This window comes from Elgaria multicarinata, chromosome 12 (genome assembly GCF_023053635.1).
Source record: "Elgaria multicarinata webbii isolate HBS135686 ecotype San Diego chromosome 12, rElgMul1.1.pri, whole genome shotgun sequence".
Taxonomy (NCBI): Eukaryota; Metazoa; Chordata; class Lepidosauria; order Squamata; family Anguidae; genus Elgaria; species Elgaria multicarinata.
This window is the reverse complement of record NC_086182.1, coordinates 16,647,541-16,661,923: the sequence shown is the minus strand read 5'-3', so window position 1 is coordinate 16,661,923 and position 14,383 is coordinate 16,647,541. Positions and strand designations below refer to the sequence as shown.

The 14,383-nt window shown below is 44.1% G+C and overlaps 1 protein-coding gene across 1 annotated transcript; it reads right to left on the bottom strand.

The window, feature by feature from the left end:
• Positions 1–2,054: 2,054 nt before the first annotated feature.
• On the bottom strand, positions 2,055–13,977 carry LOC134407619 (nucleoplasmin-like). Its single transcript, XM_063139488.1, has 6 exons — positions 13,917–13,977; positions 11,759–11,841; positions 10,519–10,638; positions 8,536–8,629; positions 5,671–5,822; positions 2,055–2,078 (listed from the first exon to the last, which is right to left on the bottom strand). Exons 1-6 carry the CDS (start codon positions 13,975–13,977, stop codon positions 2,055–2,057), a joined length of 534 nt encoding a protein of 177 aa, XP_062995558.1.
• Between the last annotated feature and the right edge of the window lie 406 nt (positions 13,978–14,383).

Below are 14,383 nucleotides of genomic sequence, written 5' to 3'. Positions count from 1 at the left end.
AGCCCAGCCTAGAGAAAACTGAGGAAGTTTTCATGCAGGCCTTTCTTCTGTCCAAAGAGTAGTAGCCTAATGCTTGCTTAGAGCACTACAGAAGGACCCACTTCAATGCTTCACCTCATAGAACTCTTAAGACAATGGTTTCCTTGGATACCGTACATATTTGCATCCAGACATTCTGAGGTAAAGCCATTGCTGAAAAGAAACTTACCTGGTGGAATTCAGCGTGCAAGATTGTCTGTGGAATATGTATTTTTTTCTCTCCTCAAAGAAAGGATAGATAAACACACACATGCAAGGTTGATATGATTATTCATGACATGGAGAAACAGATTGAGGACATTTTTCATCTTCTCCCATAATTATGACAACTTTGGATCACCATTTGGAATGGACGAGTGGGAGATTCAGGGCAGACTAAACAAAGGACTTCTTCCTCTTGGGCTAAGATCAAATGCATAGTGCCTTCCAGATGTGTTGGACTACAACTCCCATCCTGCCAATCCAACCATGCTGGCTGGGGATGGTGGGGATTGTAGTCCAACACTTCTGGAAAGCTCCAGATTCAGGGGGGCTGCTATAGTGCCTGATTAATTTTCAAAATGGAATGCCCCAGGATGCATTGATGGTGACCAGCTTCAAAAGGGGTTTAGAGACCCAGTAAGGGGGGGGAAGACTATCTATGGCTACTAGCCATGATGACTTCTAATTGCCACTTTCAAAGGAGAAGAGGGCTTCTATTATGTATAATACTTCCAAGGAAAATTTTAGGATGTGATCTCCTATCTAGTCTACACAAGAAAGAGACTTAAAGGGGGGTAGGTAGGGAAACCAGGTAGGTAGCAAAAGCCATTGATCCTCCTATCCCAGTGTAACCAAACCTAAGTACATGTAACTGAAACAAATGCATTCTCTTCTCCTGTTCACTCCTGCCTCCCTTTCCTTCCCCTTGGTCTCTGCTCCCAAATTAGAGTGTAGATCAAAAGCCTCTTTGGCCACACAGAACAAAAAGGATAGATGGGTTGAGTTAACTAGGGGCACAACTTTATTAACATTTAACTCCCAGAATAACTACAACTCCCAACATTCTTGACCAGTGTCCATCCTTGCTGGGGATCAGCAGGGGGAAAGCTGACATAGGAGATGCACACTGACACTGAAAGTTTTGTGGGAATTGGCTAGGGAAGGAGCCATCATGCATGCACCCTTCCTCTGCTTGCCTAATTAAGGGCAATCCTTAATCTGATCTCGAGCCAGAAAAATGCACTGGTCTCATTTGTCCACTGCTTTTCAGTGTGGAGGGAGGCCCTCTGAGTCCCCCCTCCAGGCTCCAAAAGTCTGACATATGAATCAGGCAAGCCTTGATGAGGTTCTTTCTCCCCCCTCCCCCAGGGTCCCAAAGCCGTGAAGGCAAGTCTAGGGCAGGGGTGAACAGAATGTAGATCTCCAGATGTGTTGGCTTTCAACTCTCATCAGCACTAGCCAGCGTGGACAATGGTCAGGAATGCTGGGGAGAAGTCCAAAACATCTGGAGGTCTACTTTCTGCCTACCCCTGATCTAAGTCCCCCCCCCTTCAACCATCCTGGTGTCTCTGGGCGCTCACCAATGAGGGCCCATGCATGGATAACCAGCAATGAAGTTAATCTACTGCTAAATATTATTAGATTTGCCCCAAGAAGTGAGAAAATATGTTGTACTTAAGCATAGCTCTAACTAATTTGGCAGCATTTGCTGAGCAATGCTAACTAAACATTGTTGGTGAAGGTAGTTGCTTTGTCCCAGCCCATAGAATGATGTTACACTTGAGACTCATGCTTGAGAAGACCATCCAAGAAGACCTTTGGGGACATCTTTAACACCTTCCTGCTTTCCCACCAGACTATCAGCAATCAAGGAGAGCATCGCACAGACCAGAAGAGAAGCAGCCAATTTTCCTACAACAAAACTTTAATCATGCAGCTGTAGTATAATCTATCGGTAGCATATGGAACCATTTGAAGTTGTTCTTTGGCAGACCTCCTCCATACGATACTTGCTACGAAAAGGACACTGGGCATCATCTTTCATTAGCTGCTTCTTCCTAAGGGGAGAAAATGCCCAAAAGAAGTCATCACAAACTGAACAGTCCCACTTTGAAGGAGCCAATCATCAACATCCTCACTTCTCTAAATACCCTAAGATCTCTTGTTATCGGGTAGCTTAAAATTGAATCAATATATAAATAAGTGTTATAATTCTGGTTGACTTTAGGAATATAGGACGCAGCCTGATACCAACTTAGATCATGGGTCCATCTAGCTTAATATTGTCTACACTGACTGGCAGCATCTCTTCCCCAGCCCTGCCGGGATTGAACCAGGGATCTTTTCCATATGGAGTGTTTGCCCAACCATTGAACAACAGCCATTCCTCACTCTGTAAGCTGCTTCTGGAGACTTGTCCGCATCCACCCAAATTCCCTCTTCGAGCCCCTTCTGCAGCTTGTGTGAACTGAGAGTTCAAAGACTTGAAATATTCTCTAGCGCCACGGATAGCTGGACAGCTGATATTCCGTATCAGCAGTTGACATCCAACCATTTTATTGAAGTCAACGTCTAGCAGCATTTGAAAACTGACACACCATTATATTTGTTAAACCTTGTTCTAAATTCAATTCATTCCATCCATCAGGTGGAAAAAAAATCCCTATCCTCTTGGACACACACAGAGAGATGTATTTTCCAAGACGTTTATCTTGGTGTCATTGAACCGCTTCATTGAACATCTCTTAGGGCACAACCCTTTGCATGTTCTAAAAGGGGGAAAAAAGTCCTTCAACTCCCAGCATGCCTCAGCCAGTATGATTGGCTGGGGAACGCTGGAACTTTTAAAACTTTCTAAACATGCATACAGTAGGTTTGTGCCCTTAATGTACCTTTTAGCATTAACAACGACAATGCTTGAAACCAGCTTATTGTATCCATCATTCTTGCTTTCTTCAATCCATTTCCTGTTCTCCCAGAGTTAGCATGGCTAAGCTGCCTGTGGTGAAGCTTAAAATGACCTCTCCATTCCATGTACAAACACTGGCTCCATTCCAGTCTGTGTTCAGGCCTGGTTTTAGGATGGAATTGGCCTTGGTTGCCCTGCTGGATGACCTTCTTTGGGAGAGGGATGGGGGAGTGTGACCTTGTTAACTGTTCTTCATCTCTCATCAGTATCTTCCAGGCACTGTTCTACATTGGTTCAGCTCATAGGGAGTCCATGCCAGAGAACATACTGTGGTGCCACCAGGCACGATTTTGTCGCAAATGTTATTTAATATCTATATGAAGCCATTGGGAGTGGTCATTAGGAGATTTGGGGCTAGATGTCAGCAGTATGCTGATGACACCCAACTCTATTTGTCTCTGACATTGAATCGGGAGAGGCTGTGCACATTCTGAACCGGTGCCTTTATGCAGTTATGGGTTGAATGAAGTCTAAAGGATGATAAACTGAAGCTGAATCCTGATAAGATAGAGACTCTGCGGGTAGGTGGGTGGTTCCCTGGTCCAGGAATCTGGGTTACACTCTCTCTAAAGGAGCAGGTACTTTTGGTTGTACTTCTGAATCCATCCTTGTCACTGGAGGCACAGCTGACCTCAGTGACCCAAAGTGCCCTTTACCAACTTTGGTTGCTGCATCAACTGTGCCAATGCCTGGCTAGGGATAGCCTAGTAACCAGGGCAATTCATGCACTAGTAACCTCAAGCTTACACTACTAAAATGTGGGCTATGTAACGCTAAACTTGCATCCATCCAAAAACGTTTCTAGCCTGCCTTTAAGATTGGAACCCTCTCAAGGCAGAAGATAGAGCAGAATGCAGGAGCTGGGATGCTCAGTGGAGCATTAAAAGAACTGCATGGATTGCCTTATAGCTACTGAGACGCATTCATGGTTAGTGGGATTCAAAGCCCTAAACAACAGGATACCCAGCAGACCCTTCTCCTATATACACCAAATTGCCTGCTGAGACGAACGGCCTTATTGGTCACTCCACGACCAACGGTGTGCCATCAGATAACAGTACATAAGCGAGACTTCTCACCATCGGCTATGCTGGCTAGGGTTCATGGGAACTGTAAGCTAACACCTCTGCAGGGCTGTTGTCCAGCCTTTGCTTTACAACCAGGAGCACATCTGTGCAGATATTTCACTAACATCCAGGCTTTTGGGTGGAGGTTCTGAACAGCAAAACCAGCCAACATTTCACGGATGACGATAGGGACCTACTTGAAACACCCCTATTAGTCCTCTCCCCCTGTTATACATTGCTGAAAGCTCCGCTCCCATCTGCTATATGCCTTTGTTCTAAAGTGGGGGTGCAGCAGCTCAGGCCCCAGGTCCTAATCCAGTCCACCTGGGGTTTCACAGCAGGCCATACCCCTTCCCCTGGCAACACCCCTTCCCTTTGACCATCAATCTTTGCTGGTTTCTCAGCTTTTGTGCATTTCCCCCTATTTTAAAAGGTTGAAATGCCTCTTCTGAACTTAGTTACCAGTAGTAAGAATTTTAAACTAAATTATGCTGGGAGTTTGGCCACGCCCAGCATATTTTAGCTTAAAACTCTTCTTGGGGGTGTCTTTACAATGCTACTTTAGCTGCTCATTCCCTCAAAACTTGGCAGCACTGCAGGGTGAGAATGCTAAACCTAGATGGCAGGAGGGAGCGCTGGCTATCTGGCCGGAAAAGCCACAGAGCTGATGGCTATTCAGGTTGTCAAGCCCACCCCCTGCCTTCCTGCACTTCCTGAGACCTACCCTGAGCCTCGATCTCCCCCCAGAAATGCCCCCAGCTTCAACCCGAAGCAAGGTCACCACCAACAGACAGAACAAGGTGGTGGTAACCTTAGAGCAAAGGAAGTATTTGTTGTAATTCAGCAACTTTTAAAGCACACAGTTTTGGGGGAAAGGTCTGTGTTGGCGGTGTGTTGGCAGCTACATCATATAAACCATGCAGCACCACTGCTCAGCCACCGTGGAGTACACAGGGCCTATAGATAGACCCCACTGTCAGCAACTAAGCCTTAGGGCAGGCATTTCAACCTTTTAGAATGGGGAAAAACTGCACAAAAGCTGGGGAAACCCAATGGTTAAGGGAAAGCGACGTGGCCTTCTAGTGAACCTTGAAGGGCCAGATTGGGACCTCTCCAGGTTTCAGTCAGAACCAGCCAGAACTCTAAAGGAGCTCTCCAAAGTGTGGAAGTTCTGACTCATTCCGACTGAAACTCAAAGCGGATTCCCCATCCCATTTACATTACACCCACCAGCCTCCACTGCCTGATGCTCTTTAGATGAGTTGGGCTACACCAACACATCTGGGAGTTGCAGTCCAACACATCTAGTTGGGGAAGGGTGCAAAGATATATATTTTTTTGAGAACTGGGGATTGGACGATGAAGAGGCAGGGTATAAATGCCCAAAATAAAAATAAAGGTAGCCCAGTCTCTCATATGCCATGGTATAAGCTAAGCTCTGTGTGGGTTTATGGCACTACTTATTGAATGAATGTATATACTGTCCTTCAGTCGGTATTTCCAGGCATAGGTGTTTATTCATCATGGCCTGCATACAGGAGTCTGCATCACACTTCGTGTCCATAAATTACACAGGCACACACACATATGTATATAGGTGTTTTGATAACTTACTTCTTGCACATCCGTATTGGCTGCTTGCACCTCTGTATTGGCCGCTTGCATCTCCTCATTGGCCGCTTGGTAGTCATTGTAGTTGTTCTCTCCAGTGTCTTGGTCCTCTGGAATGGCACCTTCGTCGGGTTCGTAGTCAGAATCATCTTCCACTTGGAGAAGAGAGTTGCAAGGCAGCAGTAAGTAGAAAACCCACAACCACCAACACAGCTGGGCTCCTTTGAAGGGCATCCCTTCCTTTCCCTTGTGACCCAAAGAGCTCAGGGTAATGAGCCAGAAGAGGGACGCAAGCACTGCCCCCTGTTGCGCAGATAAGGAGGCACTTGGGCTCTTCTGGTACCAGGTGAACCCAGCCAATGTACTCAACTGTGCCTAGAGTTCTGTGCCAGTTAAGATGGTGGGGAGAGAAGAAGAATTGAAGTCAGAGCAGGATATGATGTCACAATGACAGCAGAGGCTGGCATGTTGGCTGCTCTCAACTTCCATCTTTCCATAAACATTGCCACTGTCATGTGCTTCTGGGTTTTTGTTGGCCGAAAGGCATCACTTTGGCAAGGTTAAATTCCTGGCAATTTAGAAATAAAACAAGGATGGCATCTCTTGTAGCAAGATTGATAACTTGCAATGTTTGGGCTTCCAACACTCAGCAGCCCAAGCCAACATAGCCAATGGTCAGGGATGATGGAAGTTGTAGTAGGCCAAAACATCTGGAGGCCACAAGTTGTCCACCCCTGTTTTATGAAGCTGGGAGATGGGTTTGAAGATGCCTTACAAAAAAAACTGTGTGGGCTTTTGTCTGTTTTTGTGAGGTAATATTTTACACATAAACAACATTCATGACCCCCCCCCTCTCTCTCTCTCACACACACACATACACACAGGTACAAACCATTATATTTTAAAAGATGTCTCAGTTTCTTATTCGTTGTACATTGCTTTGAATATATATGTAGGAAAGCGGTTGATAAATACTATGAAACGAATAATGCAGTTGCCAAACAACTGGAACAGAGACCGAAAGCAGCCAAATACCTGAGAGGGGTGAAAACTAGACAGGCTGTGAAAGATGTACAAACTATATCTGGACTTCCGTTTTCTAAAAATGGAAATGGAGCTAGAATGGAGCAGGGAATGCTTAACCCTTCCCCATATCAGTTCTACAGTTTCTTTCCTACCCATGAGGAAAATATTCAGGGTAGTTGTGCGGATTTATTTATTTATTTATTTATTTAATTAATTACATTTATATACTGCCCCATAGCCAAAGCTCTCTGGGTGGTGTGTGTGTGTGTGTGTGTGTGTGTGTGTGTGTGTGAAGCAGCTTGCAGATAGGGAAATTCGAGAGAAAACTATGGGCCTGTTCAGAAGACACCTTTAACCATGCTTATAACCATGGGGGTTAAGCCAGAAAGCCAGGACGTGTTCAGAAGACACCTTAAACTATGGCTTTAACCATGGTGAATAAGGCTTTTTCCTTTTTTCACCATGATTAAAGCTGTGGTTTAGGGTGTTTTCTGAACACAGTCTGGCTTTCTGGCTTAACCCCATGGTTATAATCATGGTTTGGTGTCTTCTGAACAGGGCCACAGTCAGTAGGGGAAGGATTAAGCAGCCTTTTGCTCTCCCATTGCTCCAATCTCACAACTTCATCCCTCCACAGCTGCAGTTCAGTAAACATATCTAGAAACTGTTCCCTGTCGGTCTTCCAATTTGCCTTTTAAAACCAAGATCTGATGAAGCTTCACAAAAGGGCAGCTATTTATGGTACTTCCTAAAATGTAGAGCAGCCTTTCCTGACCGCAGGCCCCCAGAGTTTGTTGGACTCCAATTCCCATGCTGTCTGGGGATGGTGGGAGTTGGAGTCATCTGGGGGCCCACACAGGGGAAAGGCTGATGTAGTGGCACAAATCCTCAAATGTTATGGCTTTAAGCAACATGTATTGACTTGGAAGTAACACCACAACCTGGCCCAAGATTTATGCTAGACAGTGTTTTTAGGGTTGGTGTCTATAGAATACAGAGCAAACGGTCCAAGTGTAACTATTGGGATTTTTCCCTTCTGGGAAAGTTGCTCAATCTCCCTGACCTCTTCATAGAAGTTCTGTAAAGGGAAGCAATGGCAGTTAAAACCAGGTTCTATTTGCAGTAGACATACATTCAGGGCTTTTAAACAAAGCCTTTAATGGTTAAATTCACTAAGATGGCACATTGTTTTAACTGTTTTAATTGTTTTTACTGCTTTTAAATTATATATTGTTTTAACTTGGTTCATGGTTTAATTTGTTTTTAGCTGTGTATCTTTATTATTTTATACTGTATGCTTTTATCTGTATGCCACCCTGAGATCTTAATGATATAGGGCAGGATGCAAATGTTTTAAATAAATAAATAAATATTTAGTCAGGGGGGAAAGTCCTACAACTCTCAGCATACCTCCATTCAGCCATGCTGGCTGGGTCATCCTGGGAATTGTAGGACTTCTTTGTCTGTCTAAAACATGCATAGGATTTCACCCAAAGTGATCTGAACTCTGAACTGCATTTTTTTTAAAAAAGGATCAGACTCAATTCACACATTCATTGCTCACCATCTTTTCTACACATACATAGAGGCATTAATCTGGAGGTGAAGCAGCCAGCAGTATCCTTACGTGGCATGGTATATGATAGATGATGCCACCATCATGCTAAATAAAGGAGGAGGAGGAGGATCAGGGTGTTATCTATACATGCAAATACACCCTTAAACAATGAGGCGCCCCAGTCTTGAACGTTCTGATCTGACTAGTTGACGGCACTGCTATTTCCTTCTCTCTTCTTAATCAAACCACCTTTCACTCTCTCCACTGGTCTGGTTTTCACTCACAGATCAGGTGCTGTCCATTGAGGTAGACTGGACCATTTCCAGACTTTAAGATAAAGCTAACAGGAGGAGTTAATTCAAAACTGTCAAGACTGACCTGGAGAAAGAGAAAGAGAAAGAGAAAGAGAGAGAGAGAGAGAGAGAGAGATCAGATTTTATAATGTTTTTCTTCTAAATATTCTACAGAAGATGTAGAATGGCAACACAGCAACAACCCTTCTCGGGTTTGATTGGTTCATAGAATGTATTCATTATTACATTTATACCCCCACCTTTTCCCTTCTTGCAAGGAACCCATGGCCACTTACATGGTCTTCCTCCTCCACATTTTATCCTTACCATAATCCTGTGAGGTAGGTTAGGCTGAGAGCCTGTGACTGGCCCAAACTCAACCAGTGAGCTTCATGGCCAAGTGGGGACAAGAACCTGAATCGCCCAAGTCCCACCACAATTCTCTAACCGCTACATCACACTGGCTCTCAGAGGATGGCTTTCTAATACAACTTGGGATAGGGAATGTATTATTATTATTATTACTATTATTATTATTATTATTATTATTATTATTAATTATTTATTTATATAGCACCATCAACGTACATCTAGCCCAGTATTGTCAACACTGACTGGCAGCGATTCTCCAAGGTTTCAGGCAGGATTCTTTCCTTGCCCTACCTGAAGATGCCAGGGATTGAACCTGGGACCTTCTGCATGCAAAGCAGGTGCTCTACCTCTGGGTTCTGGGTACCTGCAGGACTGGCTTCTACCACATGTGGCTGCCCAAACTAAAATAAAACATACAAGGCTAAATTTTGTTTAAAAAATTACAATGCTAATATTAAAAGATAAAACATACAAGGCTGACCATCAATTTTCTCTGATGCAACCTTATTTCATCTGCCTTATTGAATCTGATGCAGACTTGAGCTAATGCAGTAAGGAAAGTGGAAACTCTACTTAAGATCTTCAGTTGTTGTTTATTCATTCAGTCACTTCTTACTCTTCGTGACTTCATGGACCAGCCCACGCCAGAGCTTTCTGTCGGCCGTTGCCACCCCTAGCTCCCCCAAGGTCAAGTCTGTCACCTCCAGAATATCATCCATCCATCTTGCCCTCGGTCGGCCCCTCTTCCTTTTGCCTTCCACTTTCCCTAGCATCAGCCTCTTCTCCAGGGTATCCTGTCTTCTCATTATGTGGCCAAAGTACTTCAGTTTTGCCTTTAATGTCATTCCTTCAAGTGAGCAGTCTGGCTTTATTTCCTGGAGTATGGACTAGTTTGATCTTCTTGCAGTCCAAGGCACTCTCAGAATTTTCTTCCAACACCACAGTTCAAAAGCATCTATCTTCCTTCGCTCAGCCTTCCTTATGGTCCAGCTCTCGCAGCCATAGGTTACTATGGGGAATACCATTGCTTTAACTATGCGGACCTTTGTTGTCATTATGGTGTCTCTGCTCTTAACTATTTTATCAAGATTTGTCATTGCTCTCCTCCCAAGAAGTAAACGTCTTCTGATTTCCTGGCTGCAGTCAGCGTCTGCAGTAATCTTTGTGCCCAGAAATACAAAGTCTGTCACTGCCTCCATGTTTTCTCCCTCTATTTGCCAGTTATCAATCAAGCTGGTTGCCATAATCTTGGTTTTTTTGAGGTTTAACTGCAACCCAGCTTTTGCACTTTCTTCTTTCACCTTCGTCATAAGGCTCCTCAGATGTTCAGTACCATCTTTGTAACCTGGGAAGTCTGATACAGCAATGGTCGCAGTAAGGCCTTTTTCCAACAGCACATTTTTTTTGAACCAATACATTTTGTGAATGAGATAGTGAACTTGCAAACATAGGCGCTTTGACCGGGGGGGGGGGAGCATTTGGGTTCTGGGATGTGAACGGGACAAGGCTGGGTCAAAATATGAATCAAAACAAAATTCTCCAACATCCCAACTCAATGATTCCAGGGTTGTTTGGACATGATTCATTGCCCTGGAGAGTTACCATTGGTAAGACGGAGCGCCTCAGCGTTGCAATTGGCACTGGTTTGGGGATGCTGGCCATGTTTTTGGACTCCACAGCAACTACATGAGGCGAGTCATCTGCATCTTCACCCAGGGAAACCTGAAGGAGTGACAAATAGTGCCATCACTTGTCTATTCCAGAAACAAAAAAAGCCCTTCCATGAATTCAGCCAGTTTGGGGATTGGCATCGTCCGTGGTGTAGTAGAATCAGGGCTTACAGGGACACAGCATAGGGAGCTTTTTTATGAGCAGGGACTCTGGTATTATCTGCCACCCTCTCAGAATTCCTTGTTCCCACTGAGCTTAGCTGCAAACCTCAAAGTAGCTGGGTGGGGGGTGGGGAAATGAATTTTCCCAACAACAATATATTGTCCCCTGTTGTAAGGCCAAGTACTTTGTGGGGTGGCTTGCTCTTGAATGGGCAACTAAAACCAATTGGTTTTACAAGAGACCTGCTCTTGGTGGAGGAGAAAACTGAAGGAATTGGTTTGTTGACGTGGATCAACACAGCTGCTCCTACTGTTGGTCTCTCCTTGGGGACGTGGCTATGGAGACTGTCATAATGACACTTCAGAACTTACTACTATATTATTAGGGCCTCATGAATCTCTTTCTGCACATCTGTGTTCATCCATTTCCCCGCACAACATTCTTTGCGGTACATGGAATGGGGAAAAATGCTTAGAAAATCAGAGTGAACGATTCAGGGCGGGAATGGAGGAACTTTCAGTCCTCCAGATGCTGTTGGACTACAATTGCCATCATCTCTGACTATTGACCATGCTGGCTGGAGCTGATGGAACTTTGAGTCCAACAATATCTGAGACCCACAGGTTCCCCACTCCTGAGGTCGAGGAAGTAGGTTTAGCTCAGGCTCTCTGACATTTGCTCTGTTTTCTGCATTGATGCTGTGACTGGCTTTTCTTGGTAGCTGCAAGCTACCAGGAGAATGAAGTGCCTCTGAGCATGTGAAGAAAGCCCCTCTTTTATCATTTAATCACTATAGCCAGTTCTCCATAGAGAAGTTCAGATCTCCCATCATCTCTGATCATCAACCATGCTGGCTGATGCTGATGGGAGTTGGAGTCCACCCACATCTGGTTCATAGAGTCTACCCACATCCCCATTCCTGGTTCATGAGGAGAAATGATTTCAAGCAGAAGCTGCATAGGATCAAGCCTATCATTGTCAACGAAGGAAAGCATAATTATAAGCGTACCGTTCTCAGGTACACAAGGTGTTCCAATAAGTCATCCTCCTCTTTCACCACACATCTCCTGGTTGTGTTGTTCAATTCACAGCCTACAGGGATATCAAGAGGCCAGGGGTATAATGTCCCAGCTTCAGACTGTGGCATTGATCTTTCTGGATCAGAAAACTGATTATTTTATTTTATCCTGCCTTTCCATCAAGAGAATGGCATTCAAGGTGGCTAACATGAAATCCATGTTAAAGACAAAAATGCAGTGAATGCATAGCATAAAAACAAATACATTAAAAACACAATTTAAAACACAGTAAAAGAAATAAAACAGCACCAACCAATGAAGTACTTCTGCAACAGATCAACTTATTTCCCAAAGCCTGCCTGAATAAAAATGACTTTGGCTGTTTTTTTGGACAACATAATCGTCACATCCCCTGCCCTCTCTCCACCCCACTCCTCCCAGTGGTATCCCATCAGCCACTGCACATACTGCTGGATGGACTAGAGCAGATGTTGCTTTGGTCGCTCTTGCCAGAGGACTCTGTAGGCAGCTGAAATAGTCAACTCAATGGGGGCAAAATAGCCCACAGAACCTGACAGAAAACATGCTAACCAATGGTTGTGAGACTAGTCAACTCTGCAGAGTGTTGTTTTTCTCTATTAGTTATTTTGGGGAAATAGCCAACCATGGGGTGGTTTTTGTCTGGCAGACAACACAGTAACCAATGGTTGACTATTCAACTAATGGTTTGTTTGTTTATTTATTTATTTATTTATTTATTGCATTTCTATACCGCCCAATAGCCGGAGCTCTCTGGGCGGTTCACAAAAATTAAAAACATTCAAAGTATAAAACAACAGTATAAAACCAAACTATAAAATACAATATAAAAGCTCAACCAGATAAAAACAGCAGCAATGCAAAATTACAAATTTAAAACACCAAGTTAAAATTTATTTACAGACTGTTAAAATGCTGGGAGAATAAAAAGGTCTTCACCTGGCGTCTAAAAGCATATAGTGTAGGTGCCAAGCGAACCTCCTTAGGGAGCTCATTCCACAGCCGGGGTGCCACAGCAGAGAAGGCCCTGCTCCTGGTAGCCACCTGCCTCACTTCCTTTGGCAGGGGCTCACGGAGAAGGTTGGCTACTTAAACCTGATGGGTGAAGGGAATTGGCACCAGTAAGGAGGTGGAAGAAAGACAAGCTCTGGTCCTGTGTGTAAATAAACAATGAATGTTTTATTTTTTGTAAAGCTTTTTCACATCATTACAAAAATAAAACGTTCATTGTTTATTTACACACAGGACCAGAGCTTGTCTCTCTTTCTTCCACCTGACTACTTAAACCAGCATTGGTTATTGTGTTGTCCGAACACAGCCTTTGCCTACTGGTAGAAGGACAACAGAGAGGGGATGAAATTTCCTCTTCATTACAACAGTTAAAGCTGCAGGAGCCCTGCCCTCTTGACCAGATACAAAAGAGGGCAGAGCTCCTGCATCTTAACTGTTGTGATGAAGAGGGGATTTCACCAGGTGCTGCTTGCATACAAATGACACCTGTCTGACACCGACTCTAGGCTAACGCACAAAGTATCTCTTTTTGCCCTGGCAGCAATGAAAATTCGGGCAAGATTTATTACTGAGATTGCAGTTGATTGTGCTGGAGATACTCTTATTTAACTACAATTTTTTTAATTGTACTGAATTTTATTCTTTTATTATGTATGATCTGTTTGTGATTATACGTAGTATTTTTATATTGTTGTTTCTCCATAATGTATATATTCTGTATGCGAATGGCCTATGGCCTAAGCATTAATAAATTATTACTACTACAAATGACACCCACTGAAATCCCCTTTTCTAAACAACTATTAAAGATACAGGAGCCCCTGTCTTCCTTTCCATATGGTCACCCTAAAGTTATATAACCCAGCGATATCTTGAGGGCCACAGATTTCCCCATCTCTGTTTTAGAACAAAGATATACCTATTGGATTTTCAAAACTTTGGGGGCTAAGCTGGGAAAACACAAAAGAGGACAGACCGGGCACTTTCACCTTTTATACTTGTTGCTAATGACCTCTAGTGGCTAGAGAGAACTCGGTTTCACCACACAACAAGGCCCTGAGCGGCTTTGAAGGAATATAGCAATACGCACAACCTTACCCCAAAGGACAGCCACAGGTTTTTCTTCCAGAGAAAGTGAATTTGAGGAATGGGAGTTCATCCTGCTGAGCGACAATCTGAGGATGTGGAGCTAGGATAAGAAGCACAAAAGAGACCAAGACAACAGTTGAGCCTAGTATAGCAGAGCATTCCTACTATCAACTTTTGCACCATTAGCTCTCACAAGCCCCTTCTGCATGGAAGCAGGACAGGGCTTGTCCATGACATTTTGCCGCCTGAGGTCAAGAACAAAACGGCGTCCCCTCCCATTTCATGTACAAAAGCCTGTCAGTTTAAATTTTCTTTAACACTAGCAATGGAGCAACATCCTCCACCACACCTGAAAGGAGTGAGCTGGCTTTGGGTGCATAGGCCCCGTAGCACTCAGTTCTGTTCTTGAACATCTTGCTGCCACCTCACAGCATCTGCCACCTGAGGCATCCACCTCACTCTGCCTAATGGTAGGG

Bases quoted from the DNA above. Each gene is read 5' to 3' on its own strand.
- LOC134407619 (XM_063139488.1), bottom strand. From the start codon at position 13,977: ATGAACTCCCATTCCTCAAATTCACTTTCTCTGGAAGAAAAACCTGTG. The intron at 10,639-11,758 runs GTACGCTTATAA...TCACTCCTTCAG, and splicing joins ACCTTGTGTACCTGAGAACG to GTTTCCCTGGGTGAAGATGC. The intron at 8,630-10,518 runs GTAACTCTCCAG...CTCTTTCTCCAG, and splicing joins GGCGCTCCGTCTTACCAATG to GTCAGTCTTGACAGTTTTGA.